The sequence below is a fragment of the Perca flavescens genome, chromosome 9, assembly GCF_004354835.1.
Source record: "Perca flavescens isolate YP-PL-M2 chromosome 9, PFLA_1.0, whole genome shotgun sequence".
Classification (NCBI taxonomy): domain Eukaryota; kingdom Metazoa; phylum Chordata; class Actinopteri; order Perciformes; family Percidae; genus Perca; species Perca flavescens.
In genome coordinates this window covers 19,911,684-19,929,395 of record NC_041339.1, presented here as the reverse complement: position 1 = coordinate 19,929,395, position 17,712 = coordinate 19,911,684, and the positions used below count along the sequence as shown (strand labels likewise).

The 17,712-nt window shown below is 41.0% G+C and overlaps 1 protein-coding gene across 2 annotated transcripts in view; it reads right to left on the bottom strand.

The window, feature by feature from the left end:
• Nucleotides 1–1,243: 1,243 nt before the first annotated feature.
• The window catches only part of LOC114561072 (guanine nucleotide-binding protein subunit beta-4), a 28,404-nt gene continuing 11,935 nt past the window's right edge, over nucleotides 1,244–17,712 (bottom strand). For both annotated transcript variants that reach the window (XM_028586746.1, XM_028586745.1), the window contains exons 2-10: nucleotides 16,411–16,645; nucleotides 16,107–16,145; nucleotides 13,948–14,054; nucleotides 10,967–11,030; nucleotides 10,340–10,502; nucleotides 9,865–9,931; nucleotides 9,165–9,366; nucleotides 6,129–6,345; nucleotides 1,244–5,652 (exon numbers count right to left, since the gene is read on the bottom strand). In XM_028586746.1, coding sequence (XP_028442547.1) covers nucleotides 5,546–5,652; nucleotides 6,129–6,345; nucleotides 9,165–9,366; nucleotides 9,865–9,931; nucleotides 10,340–10,502; nucleotides 10,967–11,030; nucleotides 13,948–14,054; nucleotides 16,107–16,145; nucleotides 16,411–16,467 — 1,023 coding nt within the window. In that variant the 5' untranslated portion in view covers nucleotides 16,468–16,645 and the 3' untranslated portion in view covers nucleotides 1,244–5,545. The remainder of the gene's footprint in view (nucleotides 5,653–6,128; nucleotides 6,346–9,164; nucleotides 9,367–9,864; nucleotides 9,932–10,339; nucleotides 10,503–10,966; nucleotides 11,031–13,947; nucleotides 14,055–16,106; nucleotides 16,146–16,410; nucleotides 16,646–17,712) is intronic.

Sequence of the window (17,712 nt, the reverse complement as noted above, 5' to 3'; positions counted from 1 at the left end):
TTTACGGGCGGGTCCACGTTTTGTTTGTATTGTGCACGAGGACCACATGCATGTGCCTATGCAGGCGGTGTGATACACATCCTGCAAATGGTTTCAAGATATTGCACTTATCTACAGTTGGTGGCAGTTATGCAACAACAAAGGCAGTGAAGAAGAAGCTACTGGCAAGAACATAGATGTAAGGTTGATGACAGATTAAATGCACTCATGTTTGCTAGACCCATTGGCAATTTTAGACCCTTTTTAGGGGGGCTCAAGGGAAATTTCATCTCAGGCCCCATAAAAATATTACTAAAATTACTGAATCTTAGAACATTGTTTAAAATTGGTCTTTATTACTGTGACTTATAAAATGTCAGGTTTAGTACCATCATAGTGTTAAAAAACGTTAGCTGATGTTATTCAGTAGCTAGCTCAGAGATGATCGGCTAATGAAATTACTGATTTAGCGCGGGGGGGTGAGGGAGGGTTGGCACTTTTGCAAGGCACTGTATCTGTGTCACATTCTCATTAAGGGCTGAGCCCCCCCCCCCTCCCTCTAAAGGTGTGATCCTAGAATCGCCCCTGGTTAGACCTCAAGGATACACACAATCCTTTGTCAGATAATTGAACAATGTTAAGTGTCCTGAATATTTCATAAGTTTAAGTCTATTTATGACTTGTATGAAAACCTATAATGTGCATTAGTCTCATGACAGTTTTATTTTTTTAATTATAAACATGAAAAGCACCGAGGTCCATGAACTCATGGAACTGCTTGTAACTTACTTAACTCTCAAAATCATCAACTAAAAAACACTTGCTAATTAGGCCACCTATAGGAAAAGACCAGCCATCATTAATGGTTTTGAATACACCTGTGCTTTTCCTACTATGACATGTCAACATGTCTGCCGTGAAAAAGGTCTATATCGCCGCTTCTGATTTTTCCCGGGGAATGTCGCAACAGACACCCAGTTCGTAATACTGCAAATGCAAGCAAGAGTACCACTTTCATCAGCAGGCTATAGGCTCCACTGTGTTACCTCATTCGGCGACAGCAACTTAAGACAATGAAAATCTTTGAGATTATTAATTTAAATACTCAAACATAAATACCGCTTAGCTTTAATCTTAAAACCAAACACCAAGTGTTAGCTTTTGAATTACTTAAATCTATGTCCCTTTCTATGTCATATAGATCTTTATATATTTGTATACAGTCTACATTTCTGTAATAAACGAAATCAGTCAGGGTTTGTACTCTTGGTTAGAAGCTTTTTATTGGTTACAATAACTCATGGCAACATATCAGTATCACCAAGCCACTGTACAAATACAAAAAAAAGGTCTGGTGTGAAAAAGACTATAAAAATTATTCCATAACAAGTGAATATAATTCCACACAAAAAGCACTGTAAGAGAATTATCATGGCACCAAGTCCCTGGTCATTACTGGCTTAAAACATAAAACAATAAATAAAATCAAAACAAAATGTCAGAACAGTAGGTTGTAGAGTCAAAGGGCAGTGCATTATTTTGTGATGGTGCTGTGGTGGTGATCGTGTGACATAATCAATTCAAGTGGTGGGGTGTCATTGAATCAGAAACTTTCAATTTCTCATATCCAGATATTAAATTTGGAGGGTTGTGTAAATGCAGAAATACGGCCAAACATGGTGCAGCAGCAACACATTTTCACATCTGCTCTAGGAAGTTAGAAGTTGGCACTGTAACAATGTCTGGCAATACTGTGAATGCATCAAATGTTGACATTTCGTAAACCCCAAAAAAGCTGATTCGACAGATCCATATCGTTGTATAGTTAAGAGAACAAACTGGATGAGACTACAATATTGTGAAATTAAATGAAGTCCAGCACCTTTTGGATTAATGTGTGAACTGCACAGGCATGTAGAAGTGTTACTATTCCAGGTTCAGCTAATACTGCTGAATTACACACAAAGCGAGGAAATGGCTGCTGCTGAATATCACCGTCAGTAATACACACAATCCCCTTTTTCAGCTGTTTAATGGCTTTGGTGTATTTTTATTTTTCACAGCTCATAATGTCATGAAAGAACAGGGTGGGTTTATTGAGGAGTTTGACATTTTGGGGAATACTCATTCACTTTCTTGAGGAGGGTTAGGGAAGATACCACTTTCATGTCTGTCTGTTACCAAATAACTTAAAAGGCTATAGCTAGCTGCTGGCTAGCTTAGCTTAGCATAATGAGAAATGGCTAGCCTGGCTCTGTCAAGCGGTAACATTGTCTGCCTAGAATCATTTTTAACACGGACATATCTCATTTATTTAATATGTATAAAAACTAAAGTTCAACGGGGTAGGTATGTGCCTGACCAGTTGCTAGGCAAGCTGCGGAGATTCAACAAAGTTACTGCTACCAGCCAAAACAATAGTTTGGTTCGGTTTTTGTTTAACAAATAAGAAATAACATGTTAACTAGTGAGCTTTAGACAGAGCTAAGCTAGCTGTTTCCTCCGGTTTTCTTTCTTTGTGCTAAGCTAAGCTAACAGTCTGCTGGTTGTCGCCTAATTTTTAACGGACAGATACGAGAGTGGTGTGGATCGTCTCTTCTAACCGCCAGAAACCAAACATTTCCCCAAAAGTATCAACCTATCCCTTAAAATATATTTTCTCATCTTTATCTGGGGACACATGAGCGTCTGATGTCCACTGACTGAGATGGAAACTTTACTCTAATAACTTAATAACACTTTGGGACAAAAAAAAAAAAAACATCTTCAGATATAAGGGTTGGATATAAAATCAGTTACTGACGTGACTTGAATTGATGGATATGGAGAAGGCTGGCACTTGAGTAGTGAGCAAACAAGTTTTGTTTTTTGTCACATTGACTAGTTTTCAGTTCACAGCTCAGGGTCTGTGGATTGGCACAAATGAGGAAGTAACACTTAAATCTATAGGTTATCCACATACATCAGCAAATCACCCGCCCCCCTCTCACACACAGTCACATACACATACACAGTCACACACACACACACACACACACCTCTCTCTCACACTCAAGATATTCTCAGGCTAAAAACTATAACTAATCTTTAACATTCTCTCAAAATGGATTCATTAATGCAAAGCCAGGTAGAAGCAGCTAAAACACTTCAAAACAAAAAGGTCACTAGAATCACAGTATGCCAAAGAGGGGTTTCATTGATAGCTGATTGAACCTAAATAAATACTACAAACTGTACGGTAGTAGTAGAAAGCAGAACTGTATAAAAAGTGATGTAAAACACTTGTTTTAAGAAGCAGTATGGCGTTGCATGTGGTCGCAGTGGTTTTCTGTAAGCATGCTTTTTAGTGTTCACTAGTATCAGAATGTGCTTCTATTGGGAAAAGAAAAATAATTAGCAATCACTCGTACTGATCAATGTCTAAAAAGGAATAGTAAGAGGAAAACATTACTGTAGTCGATGCTAGTATTACTATCTATTATGAATGGTATCGTAAGGCAGAATGGAGACAATAATGCCACATCTCACAGGAGTACAAACCCTCCTTTATCCAGCCCAGGTGGGTCAAATGTTTATATTCAGAGATAGGCACCTAAGACAGCTGATGGATAGGTCCAACTCACATACATTATATGTATTTTATTTTATTAAGCCTTTATTGGAACCAAAATAATAGAAAGATGTTTGATGAGTAAATACTCAAAATCAGAGATAGCACTTATATGGGTAAATAAGTCACATGTGCTCAATGGTTTACATTTGTACTACAGTTTGTGAGTGCATGTCTAGCTCTCTACTAAGTGCACATTTCTGTCTACCAAGTGTACTTTCTTCACAAGCAATATTCAATTCAATACATGTTTTTTGGTGAGGAAATAAAAATGTTAAACCCTTAAAAGAAAAAACCTTTTATTTACAGGCTTGTGGTGGCACTGGTGTTATTTAGGAGTGGCTAACATGATTTTAATTCCATGCAGTCACTCAGTTCACACCTTGACGACAAAAAGATCTGTTGAAAAGAAAAGATTAAAATGACATGGGCGATCTCGGACAGACATCTTTCCTTTTTCTCTCTCTGCATCTTTCCTCTACTCCTCCGAGGCCGCAGACAGAGTCACTGCTGTCCTTTATGGTCCTTTAAATATCCCCACATAACGACTGAGCTCTCTACCATGTGTCCATACAGGCCTCAGCACCATTACAGGCTCATAGGTAGAAAACGGCTTCTGCTTGGGGAGAACAAGTCTCTCTTTGCGATGCCTTTTCTCCATCAGTGTCATTTGTACGGGCAACTCGAGATGCTCGTCTCAACTTTTAGGAAAAGCATAGATTCTATAGGCCACAGAAGATATTATGTTGCAAAACCTCTATTTAGGACTATTTTTGGGTTGTCAATCCTATCACACAGCTGTTGATTTGCATGGAATGGATGTGGTCTTCAGATGTGGAGTCCGCATCCGGTGATTTGAAACCACAATCCATGTGAGTAGAGGCCAAGGCAGGGTCTCCGGTTAAATAAAATGATCTATCTTAAGCCTAAAATTCACCAGTTTCTACTTTGGAGCTGAAGCTGAATCCAGACTAAAATCCCCAAAACACAACTTGTCGGCGTTTAGCATTGTGGCGGTTTCCTTCCCAATGAAAAGACTGTGGTGAGGAATGGCAGGCGCTGTGTTGGTAAAAAAAATTATTAAATGTCATCATTCACATGAATTTGTAGAAACCGGACGCATGAGCCCCACTGCTTCTAACTATAATACACACGAGTACAATACAAATGAGGAAAGGGAGTTTAGTTGGGACAAATTATATTTTTGCAAATTGTTTTGTTTACTTGCTAAATCCTCTTTTGTTGCTGGATGAGTGAGTGATGAGTGAATGAAAGGAGACTTTTTCAGTTAAACTATGATACGTTGCTGTGTCTAAATTGTCTGACACTACATCTGGTACTCATACAGGATACAATAAGTGTTTCTGGCATCATGTTGTATGTTGTAATGTGAATATGTACAGTTGAAATAAAACATAAAAACCCCCAAATCATAAAAATAACTCAAGTGTGGGAAATAAACTACAAAAATATATACATACACATTATATATGCATATATGATGCATATATACACACATAATGCTATACATATATACTGTTTTTATATATACATTTACATATTACACACTGACGCTCATCTTGTTTGTTGTTAGTCACGGTAACAGATGTTATTTATCTAAAAGAGAATTGGTATAAGGGCGAAATCTTCTATTTTTTTCCTTCAGGTTTTCATTACTCATCTCTTTTATTTTTGATTGGCACAACTCTACTGAAAGGTTATTTTTGTTTCTGTGTAATAGCCGAGTGAAAAAAAAAAAAAAAACGTCACTTGAAAAGGTAGAAAGAGTTGGTACTTTCTCACAGGGGGGCAGGTCGCCAGCAGAGAGGAGAACTGTGGGTGAGATGAGAGGATTTCGGCTGACACAGTGAGCACCCCTCAGGTCCAGCCCAGCAGATGAGTTGGGATCTGTGGGGTGGGGTTATGAAGGAGGAAGTTGGCGGGCAGAGATTAAGATTAGTTCCAGATCCGGAGGAAACTGTCCCAGGAGCCGGTGGCCACAGCCATGCCGTCTTCTGTCACCCCTAAGCAGCTCACTCGGTTGTCGTGGCCCGCTAGCACACCTGGAGGTCAAAGAAAATAAACCAGATTCAAAAAGTTTGATCACTAAAAATCTGCAACCCAAAGTCAAAAGCCTTTCAAACATAAATTCAATTAATTACTAAAAAATGACTGTAAAGTCTTCAGCTTTGTAACATTAGCAGTTAAAACAGTCCGTGTTCACACTATTACTTGATTCAATTTCAACTTGCTACTCATTTGTCTGTTAATATCTTTAGGATGCAACTTATGCCAGATATTAGAGGTGAATCCATTGGTTGATTAAATTGATTTACTGAAAAAATACTGCCTACTATTTGGATAATCCATTATTAATATAATGGATTATCAAAATAGTAGGCAGTATTTTTCAGGCACAAATGCCAAAAATTCCACTTCCCAAAGTGTGAGAATTTGCAGCATTTGCTGGTCACTGTACAAGAAAACAAGACTGCCGGATCATCGGTCATGAAGAAAAAAAAAATAATACGGCATTTACCTGCACGCTCGCCTTTCAGAGTATCCCAGACGTTGCAGTTGAAGTCATCGTAGCCGGCCAGGAGCAGCCGGCCACTCTTGGAGAAAGACACAGAGGTGATGCCGCAGATGATGTTGTCGTGGCTGTACATCATCAGCTCCTGGTCGGCACGCAGGTCAAACAGCCTGCAGGTGGCATCATCTGAGCCTGTGCCAAAGGCATTCCCGTTGGGGAAAAACTGCAGGAGAAAAGAAAAATCAAGCAGAAGTCAGGAAAGTGTTGTTAAATCATCATATTATGTTTTTTCATAATGTAGCACTGCTAGCGGTTTCTGCAATATGAGCCATCACATTTATTACTCTGTGTCACCTCCAACTGTGCAATAGGTCATCTCTATTCATTTGCACCTTACTCATCTGTATATCTGTGATTATATACTCTCTGTTTATATAAGGTTGTTTGTGTAAATACAGTTGTACTACTACTCTATTTTTCCATTCCCTATAACTTATGTATATTTATTCTCCTGTCTACATAATGTGTATTTGTGTTATTCTAATGTGTGTACATTTTTCTTTTGAGCTGCTGGAGCACAGGAACTCCCCCAGTGTGGGATTAATAAAGTCTCTTATCTTTTTGAGGCACAGGGCTGGGGACTTTGGGGAGAAGTTTTCTTTAAAAGGAGGCTCTTTGTTTTGTTTTTAACCACAATAAAAAGTTCATAAAGCAATAAAAGTCTGGCATGTTAGACCAACGAAACAAACACAAAAGATAATTTGTTTGTGGGTAATTTAACTTTTCCAAGATATTACTGCATCCACCCAACATAGTAGTATTTTATTAGTGGCTAATGAAATGAGATAACATTTTAACTTTCTTTTTTTAAAGATTATTCTTTAGGCATTTTCGGGCGTTTATTTTGATAGGACAGCTGAAGACATGAAAGGGGAGACAGAGGGGGGCAATGGCATGCAGCAAATGGCCACAGGTCGGAGTCGAACCCGGGCCTGCTGCGTCGAGGAGTAAACCTCTATATATGGGCGCCCGCTCTACCAACTGCGCTATCCGGGCGCCCAAAATTCTAACTTTTTATGGTATAAAAAGGCTTTTCTTGACTACCGATCCAATACTTGTATTTGCTCAGATATTAGAGCTGCACACCATTTTTTGTTTACTAAAAACAGTCTCAAGTTCCCCGCTGGACAAGGAGGACTACACGTAGTGAAGCCTCTTGCGCTTAATACTCAATCTTTGATAAAACTAAACTTAGCGACACCTCTTGCCTAGTTACTCTTTGATTTTCTCCTCGTGTTTAACTCAGATGTTGGCTCCAGGGAATAAGAGCCTGTAAGCGTGGTTAAAAAATGTGGAGAATTGGAATAATCCACTTCTGTAAAAAAAATATAAAACGACTTAGGTTGATTTCACACCTACCTCGTTTGGTCCGTTTCAAACTAACCCTGGAGCAGTGTGGTCGGATAGTCCGGTTTGTTTGTGCTGGTGTGAAAGCTCATCAACTCAGGTGCGGCTCAAACAAACAAACTCTGGTCTGCTTAAAAACGGGGGTCACGGTTTACTTCCAAGTGAACTAGAGTTTGGTTCAAATATTAGAAACGCGACATATGGCATCATAGGGGAATCCAACACTTGGAGAACTGCTTTGACAAGGGACTTCTCATGTCATTTGAGCAGCTGAAGAGGAAATACAACTTGTCCAGTCAAACCTTTTACTGTTATCTCAAATTAAGATCCTTTCTGAGAGCTAATCTGGGTCCTGAAGTGACTCTGCCTGTCATGAATGTGGTTGAAAGACTTCTCTATGATGGGGAACACACAGATTTATTTCCAAAATGTATCGCCTGTTGTTGAACGAGGGCCCAAAACCAGGGGTGCATAGGTCTAGAATGAAATGGGAGTCAGATCTCGGTGTCACAATTGAGGAACAGTCTTGGACAGAATTATGTCAAAAACAGCTTGTCAACTATTATCAATGCCCGGTATAGATTGATTAACTATAATATCTTTCATCAATTATACCTTACTCCAGAAAAATTGCATTCATTCAAACCTAACCTGTCAGAAATGTGCTTCAGGTGTGATAGTGAAGTTGGGTCCTTTTTGCACTGTACCTGGCGGTGTATGAAAGTTAAGCCCTTTTGGCAGGATATCAGCTCCACTTTAACCAGGATCACAGGAGTTGATGTTTCTGTGGACCCTGAATTTTGTCTATTGGGGAACTTTACAAGTATTTGCCGCTCTCTAAACAATGCACAACTCAAATTCATTGAAATTACTCTATGTGTGGCTAAGAATTGTATTGCAGTGTCATGGAAATCTGACTCCCCTCTTCTTATTGATAGATGGACTGTTGAGATGAATAGCTGCATTCCCCTGGAAAAAAAATCACTTACTGTCTCAGGAAACGATAGGACACCTTTTTGAAAATTTGGCAGCCATATTTGGACCATATCGGTACATCTCTTACTCCAAGCACTTGATGTAGTCGTTTGTATTGAGCTTGCACACGGACCCCCTTTTTTTTTTTTTTTTTTTTTTTTTTTTTTAAAATGGGGAGGGCTATAAGGTACGGGGGTTGATCCGCCATGTCTCGCCCTTTGTTATGTTGCGATACGGTTGGTGTACTGACATGTTTGTATGCATTATATATAAAACTGAAAATAAAATATTCCAAAATATTAGAAACGCTAAAGCAGAACCAGAAAACCCAAGACGTTATAAATTTGGTGTTGCTCCATTATTTCTGAGACCACGAAGTGTTTTGCTGTTTCGGATATTCTGTCCAATAAACAAGCGACCAGCATCTACGTTGTCTGGCAGTGCGTCTGTGGCGCAGGAGGTGTGTGATCGCTACAAGCAGTAAATGTAAATGATCGGAGTAAAGTAATCTGGGTAAATGCGAGAGTGAGAGACAGTGTGTGTGTGTGTGTGTGTGTGTGTGTGTGTGTGTGTGTGTGTGTGTGTGTGTGTGTGTGTGTGTGTGTGTGTGTGTGAGTGAGTGAGTGAGTGAGTGAGACAGAGAGAGGTTTCAGTACTCACGGTGACGGCATTGATATCGGACACGTGGCCAGTGAACGATTGCCTGCACATGCCATCACGGATGTCCCATAGCTTGGAGGTGGCATCACAGGCTCCTGACACAAAGGTCTTGTAGTCCGGGCTTAGAGACAAACTCATCACATCCCCTGTGTGGCCGGTGAAGGCGGTGGCCTGCTGGCCTGTCTCTATGTCCCACAATGCACTGCAAGAAAGGAGGTAGCGTTTAGGTATGATTGTCCACTGAGTCAATACATTCTTACATATAAATTGCCACATTCAGACAATAATCACATTATCTAAAACATACTAGCTCCCATATTAACTGAATTTTCTTTATTGATTTATGTGAATTATTACAATTTTAGTGCCATTATTGAAGGGCTTTTTCCATATGCATCTTTATACACCTTTGTAGAATTATAACCCTGTATGACTGACAAAGAGTCTGCCATGGGTATCTACTTTCACATACTAGTGTTTTTGTAAAATCCATACAAAGGGCATTCCACAACAGCAACATGAGGGTAAGATAGGGGAGAATAAGAGGATGGATATTGGAGAGAAACTCTTTGACATCTTTATATAATGTGGCGGAGGATCTACAATTTACTGTGTAGCACAGAGACAGGAGTATTTCTATAACGTAAAGAGCTTTAAATTATTTAAACTGTGCAGATCGAAGCAGAGGGTGGTTGCTCACCAGGTGGTGTCTCCAGAGCTGGTCAGTATCTGGTTGTCATCCAAGAAACGACAGCAGGACAAGTAACCTGGAGATAAACAGAGTTTTAACATCAGACACGGAGAGCTCCGCCCTGCCTTGTCAGTACACCTGGGCAAGGCACTTTACTCTTGAACTAGTCACATGGTGGCCTACCACAACTGAATTTTGAATGCTATGCTAATCCTTCTTCACAATGTTGCCTATGTAAGTTTTAACCAGGGGTGAGATCTTTTATCTCTATACATAATATCTAAAATCTAAAACTACAGTAAGGAAATATACAGTATGTGTGTCACAGGTATTGAACAAATCAGGCATGCTAGAGTGCTGCCTTCAGGTTGGGATACGATAAATAAGTAACAGTTAAAAGAAATATGCTCAGAGTTACTGGTTCTGTTGAGTCAGGAAACAGCTAATTTTATTAGTATTATTTTTTGACTGGTCCTGTGCCTACCTGTGTGTCCGGGTAGCTCTCGGGTGACACGCACGTTGCCCTCACGGGTCTTCAGGCTGTATATGGAGCAGATGTTGTCCAGGCCACCGCAGGCCACATAGTTCCCAGAGGGGGCGTAGGCGCACGTCATCACCCAGGAAGAACGCAGCGGGATGGCATGCATCTGAGAACCAGGACAGTATTATTAAATACAATAAAAGGAAGTAATGTTCAGCTTTAAGGTCAATTTATGTACTTCAATCCAAAATGCTGTGTGATACAATTAAGTCATCAGCTGACAAAATTCTGCCACTTCCTCTTTACTTCACTACTTACAAATCTGAATTTGCTTTTTAATAAGGAGAGAGATAGCTGGTCATTTGGATGGTGGCCTGTCGCAGTTCCCAACATATTTACAACAGTATTGTGTTTAAGAGAGCCAAAGCATAAATTACAGTCTGTACTCTAAAAGGAACATCTGGAAAGTTGACATCATCTTGTCTAACCAGATGAGAGTCAATTAAGTCTGAGGAGAGCAGCACATTGCTGATGGCAGAAACTTCTAAATGTACTGTAACTCGGATGGATTTTAATGCAACTGTATTTGTACATATTATGCATTCCATCATTGAGTTTGAATAATCTCACCTTATTTGTTGTGTAGCTGTCCCAGATGATTAGCTTTCCATCTTGCGAGGCACTGACCAGTAACCTAGAAACATGTTAAGAACAGCAGCATGACACACGGGTCACACATAAAACACATAATCTTGGAAAAAAAAAAAAAAAACACATCATCTAAAATACATGCAACCTGGATTATAAAAAGCAATGAGAGCCAGCAGCCACCTAACAGAGTACTGTGCTATACTGTCTGAATAAGTTTAAGGTGCTCTGTCAAAAAGCATTCAGCGTGAGCTCCCTTCTCTTCTCTCCCAATTTCCCTCCATCTTCCTTCTTCTTCCCCCTCCTGGTGGAAGTCTCCTCATCCAGGGAAGTCTCTTTTAATGTCCCACGCCATGTAATATTCATTACCATAGTTATGTAAAAGTCCCTACTGTCGGGTGGGAGGTGGAAGCCTGAAGGGCTGGGAAAGCACTAGAAAGAAGCTGGGGTGGGGCACATAGACTGTTAATATTAATGGACAGAGCATGTGTGACGTCACCCATTGTGGAGATCTGCTATGAGTCGCCGAGTTTGCAGTTAGGGGCGCAGCCATCTTGGTTGCGGATGTGACGATTTTAGACGTGAGGGAGGAGCCATAGACTGTTGGGCGGTTTCTGACTGTGATGTTAGCTGAGAGTTGGCAGCGCTGCTTACACTCTACGTTACACACTTTCACTGGCAATCTGGATGCAACTGCTGCTGAAAGATTATTACATAATTCGAGGTAAGATTTAGCTTTGCTAGGTTTTAAGTTCACATGCCATGGATAAGCTTTGCTAAACCTCTTATGATTGACAAGCCGCAAACTGTCAATCACATCATAGCCATGCCCTAAAACACCCCTTGCTTTATCGTCGATTTTAAAATAATTAAATTAATTTAAAAAATGAACATCATTCTGTATTGCAGAATACTTAAAACTAGCGATTGGGATCATAAACTCATTATGAAAATGTTTACTGAGGTGTGGGTCACTTTCTCATAGATTTCTACAGAAACCGACTACTTTTGCAATCGCATGTGTCGCCCCCTGCTGGAATTCAGATAGAATGCATTTGCAGCACTTCGCCGAACCGGATGCTTTGTCCATTAATATTTACAGTCAGTGGTGGGGCAGCAAGAACGGACAGCCAAAAAGGGAATGCAGAGAAGATGGTAAAGTAGAAACAGTCAGTACAGAGTGAGAGTTATAGGTGGTGCAGATGCAGAAACAGCTGGAACCCCTACCTCCCTTCCTAACTGGGCGTTTCCCTCTCTCCAAGGACAGGAAGTGGTTTGACGGTGCTATGCTACAATCAAGTGGAGAGCCATCACGCTTAAATGTCAGTGGCTGTATACATAATAAACACTGGCCTCCTGCAGGAGGAAATATTGAATAAGCTGTGGTGGCTGCCTGTCTCTCTGTGCCCAGCTAATATCATTACTGTGCTCATAGTGAGGGCGTAAAACAGTGCTAGCACTCAGACAGATGTACAGTAGTAGCGGAGGTGGCAGTAGTGAGAGTCAATTATGGTGGTATTAGTCATATTAGTAGAATAATAAGTAGTAGTGGTGGTGGTAGTAGTGGTAGTAGTACTGAAAGTAGTATAGCCCCACACCTGGGACTGCCGTCACTGCCCCAGTGCATTGCATTGGGAGACAGGTGGACAGAAAGAAAGATAAATAGTGACACAGACATATTATACACAAATAATAATAACAATTGAAAATTCCTACATTCTAAAAAGGTTATTGTACCGGTGTATATTTGCAGCAAGAGTTTCAATTTGGTTTCAATTTGCTGCTAAAACTCAAGTTATGCTACATTGCATAGCCTAGCTATCGACTGTCGAGTTGGTGATTTTACTTAGGAATTACTAATTATGTAAGAATTTAATCAGTTAGGTCAATTTCAAAGACCGAAATTGAGCCGATGCCAGACTGGCGATTTTATTGTAAAATTCCCACTAAAGGTGTGTCTATGTTTGCCTGAAACGGAAACCTGCCAACTTTCAGCTCTTGGAGGCTTTTCGCAATATCAACTGGCACAATGCATACAAACGCAAACACATTGCAAAAGGCTGTGACACATCGCAAAGGATGCTCAGAGATTCTTTTGTGTTAGTTGAAAGAAAATATCAGTAGAAAACTGCACTTTAAAATGTAACTGTCATTATGTCAATATAAGAATGTTGGAAATTATTTCCTTTCATTTGTTCTAAATTCAACAAGCAATATGTTGTATTTCATACTGAAAGCAGCAGAAATGCAGAACTGAGTACTTTAATATCCGTTAATTTATCGCAAATAATATCGTTCGCGCGATATTCAACAACGTTATCGTAAATTGTCCTCATATTGTGCAGCCCTACTGTAAATCTTGACAGTTATAGCTGTAGTGTTAAGAGTCACCATGCTGTCACTGGCAGTCTAGAAACTCAACAGTCTCTTAGCGCAGACAGAAATTAACACTGGCTTCAAAAGGTCGTAGTCGTACAATTCTAATAAAATCAGAAAAGAAAACGGGCTAAATTGTGGTGGTTATTATGTAATTCATGAGAACTACAGAGTAGATATTAATTTGGTTCAGTGTGTTCAGTGATAAAAAAAGAATCTTTTGAATGGAAACGACCAAGCAAGCAACCTAAAGCATCTGAAAATGACACCACACCGGAAGAAACAACAAACCTACACCAAAAATTATATATTATGCTGAACATTTAAAACAAGTTGACAATGGACTGAGGGTGTACAACTGCATTTTCTCATCTTTGAGGCCTAACAAAACTTTCCAGAAATGGGGGGAAAAGTTATCTTAAAGTACAGATTGTCTGTATTTTAAAGAATTAACAGATATAGCCGGCCACAAAAAAAAAACATAAATCCGGCCAGGAAGACAAAAAAACCCCAGTGGTATAAAAAAGGTAAATTTCTTTTCCTGCTCTTGGCTCATAATGGAGTTGTTTCTAGAATAACTACACTACCTGGAGTCGCTTCCCCAGTGCATTGCATAGATCTTGGCCAGGTGGCCCCTGAGAGTGCGTCGCGTCCGCATCTGTATCCGCCCCACTGAGTCCAGACCAGCTGTGATCTGCCAGGACACACACACACACACACACACACACACACACACACACACACACACACACACACACACACACACACACACACACACACACACACACACACACACACACACACACACACACACACACACACACACCTGGAGTATTTATATGGAATCAGTGACAACTTATGTTTGTAAATACTAACAGGCTGGGGAATTTCTAATGTCTATTTTGACCTTGATTAGCTACTGACTTACAGTGAAGGCAGTGCGTAGATTTGTGTTGCAACTGTCGAAGGTAATCAAAAGTGATACAAATTATAAACACAACACTTTTGTTTATGTCCCCATATTTCATGAGCTGAACTCAAAGATCTAAAACTTTTACTATGTACACAAAAGGCTTATTTCTCTCAAATATTGTTCACAAATCTGTCTAAATCGGTGTTAGCGAGCACTTCTCCTTTGCCGAGATAATCCAGACAGCATGATTATTGCACAGGTGTGCCTTAGGCGGGCCACAATAAAAGGCCTCTCTAAAATGTGCAGTTTTATCACACAGCACAATGCCACAGATGTCGCAAGTTTTGAGGGAGCGTGCAATTGGCATGCTGACAACAGGAATGTCCACCAGAGCTGTTGCCCGTGAACTGAATGTTCATTTCTCTACCATAAGCCATCTCCAAAGGCGTTTCAGGGAATTGGGCAGACCATGTGTAACCACACCAGCCCAGGACTTCCACATCCAGCATCTTCACCTCCAAGATCGTCTGAGACCAGCCACCCAGACAGCTGCTGCAACAATCAGTTTTCATAACCAAAGAATTTCTGCACAAACTGTCAGAAACCGTCTCAGGGAAGCTCATCTGCATGCTCGTTGTCCTCATCGGGGCCTCGACCTGACTGCAGTTCGTCATCGTAACCGACTTGAGTGGGCCAATGCTCACAATCGATGGTGTCTGGCACTTTGGAGAGGTGTTCTCTTCACGGATGAATCCCGGTTTTCACTGTACAGGGCAGACGGCAGACAGCGTGTATGGCGTTGTGTGGGTGAGCGGTTTGCTGAGGTCAACGTTGTGGATCTAGTGGCCCATGGTGGCGGTGGGGTTATGGTCAACGAACACAGGAGCATTTTATTGATGGCATTTTGAATGCACAGAGATACCGTGACGAGATCCTGAGGCCCATTGTTGTGCCATTCATCCATTACCTCACGTTGCAGCATTATAATGCACGGCCCCATGTTGCAAGGACCTGTACACAATTCCTGGCAGCAGAAAACATCCCAGTTCTTGCATGGCCAGCATACTCACTGGACATGTCACCCATTGAGCATGTTTGGGATGCTCTGGATCGGCGTATACGACAGCATGTTCCAGGTCCTGCCAATATCCACCAACTTCGCACAGCCATTGAAGAGGAGTGGACCAACATTCCACAGGCCACAATCAATGACCTGATCAACTCTATGCGAAGGACGTGTGTTGCTCTGCGTGAGGCAAATGGTGGTCACACCTGATACTGACTGACTGCCTGATACTGGTTTTTGGACTCCACCCCCGGTCGCTCACCAATACAGTAAAACTGCACATTTTAGAGTGGCCTTTTATTGTGGCCAGCCTAAGGCACACCTGTGCAACAATCATGCTGTCTAATCCGCATTTTGATATGCCACACCTGTGAGGTGGATGGATTTTCTCGGAAAAGGAGAAGTGCTCACTAACACAGATTTATGACCAATATTTGAGAGAAATAGGTCTTTTGTGTACATAGAAAGTCTTAGATCTTTGAGTTCAGCTCATGAAAAATGGGGGGCAAAAACAAAAGTGTTGATATTATATTTATTTAGTTGGTTCACCCTAATACTTTGCCTTGAGAAAATCTACAACCTCAACTTGGTATACAGATGTATTTCATATTGTTCATGGTTTTGGCCATTTTGAGTAACTTTTAATGTCTGAACACTCCCCCCTTTTGCAAAATGTGATAATTGTGATCATGAAACTGTACAACTGCACAGGAAAATACACCGCTAATTGTTTACACAATTGTCTATATGTAGAAAGAAAGTCTTACCTGTGACAGAGTGGAGTCACTGCAGGCTTTCCTGGCATCCTGCAACACAACAAAAACCTCAATAATCACGTTGACCAGCGACAAATTATAGCTTCTTTAGTCACTGCACAGCTACATGTAACACACAAGATTACTGCACAGACAAACAAATAATGAAACAAAAGACTAAAAAACTACTTTAAATAAGTGTCTAAACATGTGCTATACGTTCTTACTATTTACAGAAAATGAATATCTCAGTGATCACAGAATAATCAAACAACTTGACATTTATAGATCACGTGCACACAAAATGTTGCCGTACCCGGATCTGATTGCGTAGCTGCTCGGCTTCCTGCCGCAACTGTTCCAGCTCGCTCATTGTCTATCTGTGATGTGTTCAGGCCACACTCCGCTCCAAATACTGACTGGGCTGGGAAAACACACGTGCCTGCACGCACGCGCACGCGCACACACACACACACACACACACACACACACCCAGACACACACACACACACACCCCCAGACACACTCACACACGCTTTACCAGCTGACACCTGCAAGACAGAGACAGAAACACTATGTGTTCAACAGGCAGAAGGAGAGTGAAGAATGGGAAGACTTCCATCAGACAAACATAGGTATCCTGTATGAGATCAGACCAAAGGACGGTGCTGCAAAGGGTGGGGCTGGGTGGAGGCCTGGCTCTTCAAACACCCCCAGTCTGGTTCAAAAGGCCATCTGAGCCAGGCTCTGACCTTTCCTGACGACTTAATCAGCCTTTTGTATTGTTGCATTTTGCTGTTTGATCTCCCCACCCCGAAGAGCCCTGAACGTACGTGTGTGTGAGCAGATTAGGATGGTTTATTAGACATTCACCTATGGTATGTAGCTACATTATGTGAGCATTTATTTAAATGTGGGTCTAGGTTAGGTATGTCAGATCTGTTTAAACGTGCATGAACACGTGTGTGTGTGTGTGTGTGTGTGTGTGTGTGTGTGTGTGTGTGTGTGTGTGTGTGTGTGTGTGTGTGTTGCCACTTCCTTTACCTTGGGGAGACTGAATGTCGGTCACAAAGCACTTAGACACTCCTCAGAAATGTTTGGACCACGAAGCCCACCCCCCCACCCCCACCCTTTATCCTCATTTTCAAGGCTGAGATAAAATTTTCAGTTCCATTTTCTATAATTCAACAATTACACCAAGTCCAGCCCTTCATCTCCACAGAGAAATCATGTTAATGTAAAAAGGAGGTTGTTTGTGCTTTATCTTCATTTTTGCAGAGGCTTTAAAACTATTGTGGCCCAGTTACTTTTTTTATTTACCACAAAAGAAAAACCCATCATTTTACAAATAGCTAATAAGTACCTAAGACAATGGTTTGATGTCCATGCTGCTACGATTGCCTTTTAAGATACTGCGAATGTGTGAAAAGCTACTCTTTTAGATTCTCGGTTCACTTGGTTTTGGCCATTGTGCCTCTGCTCTGCAAACACAAGAGAGGATGCTTTGGACTGCTTATCGAGGACTCCTGTCTTAGCCAAGGAGTTCTTTGACAGTAATGAGGCATCAGGGGCAGCGGGACTTGCAATACTTTCAGCTGCCCGGGAGTGACGTCACTCT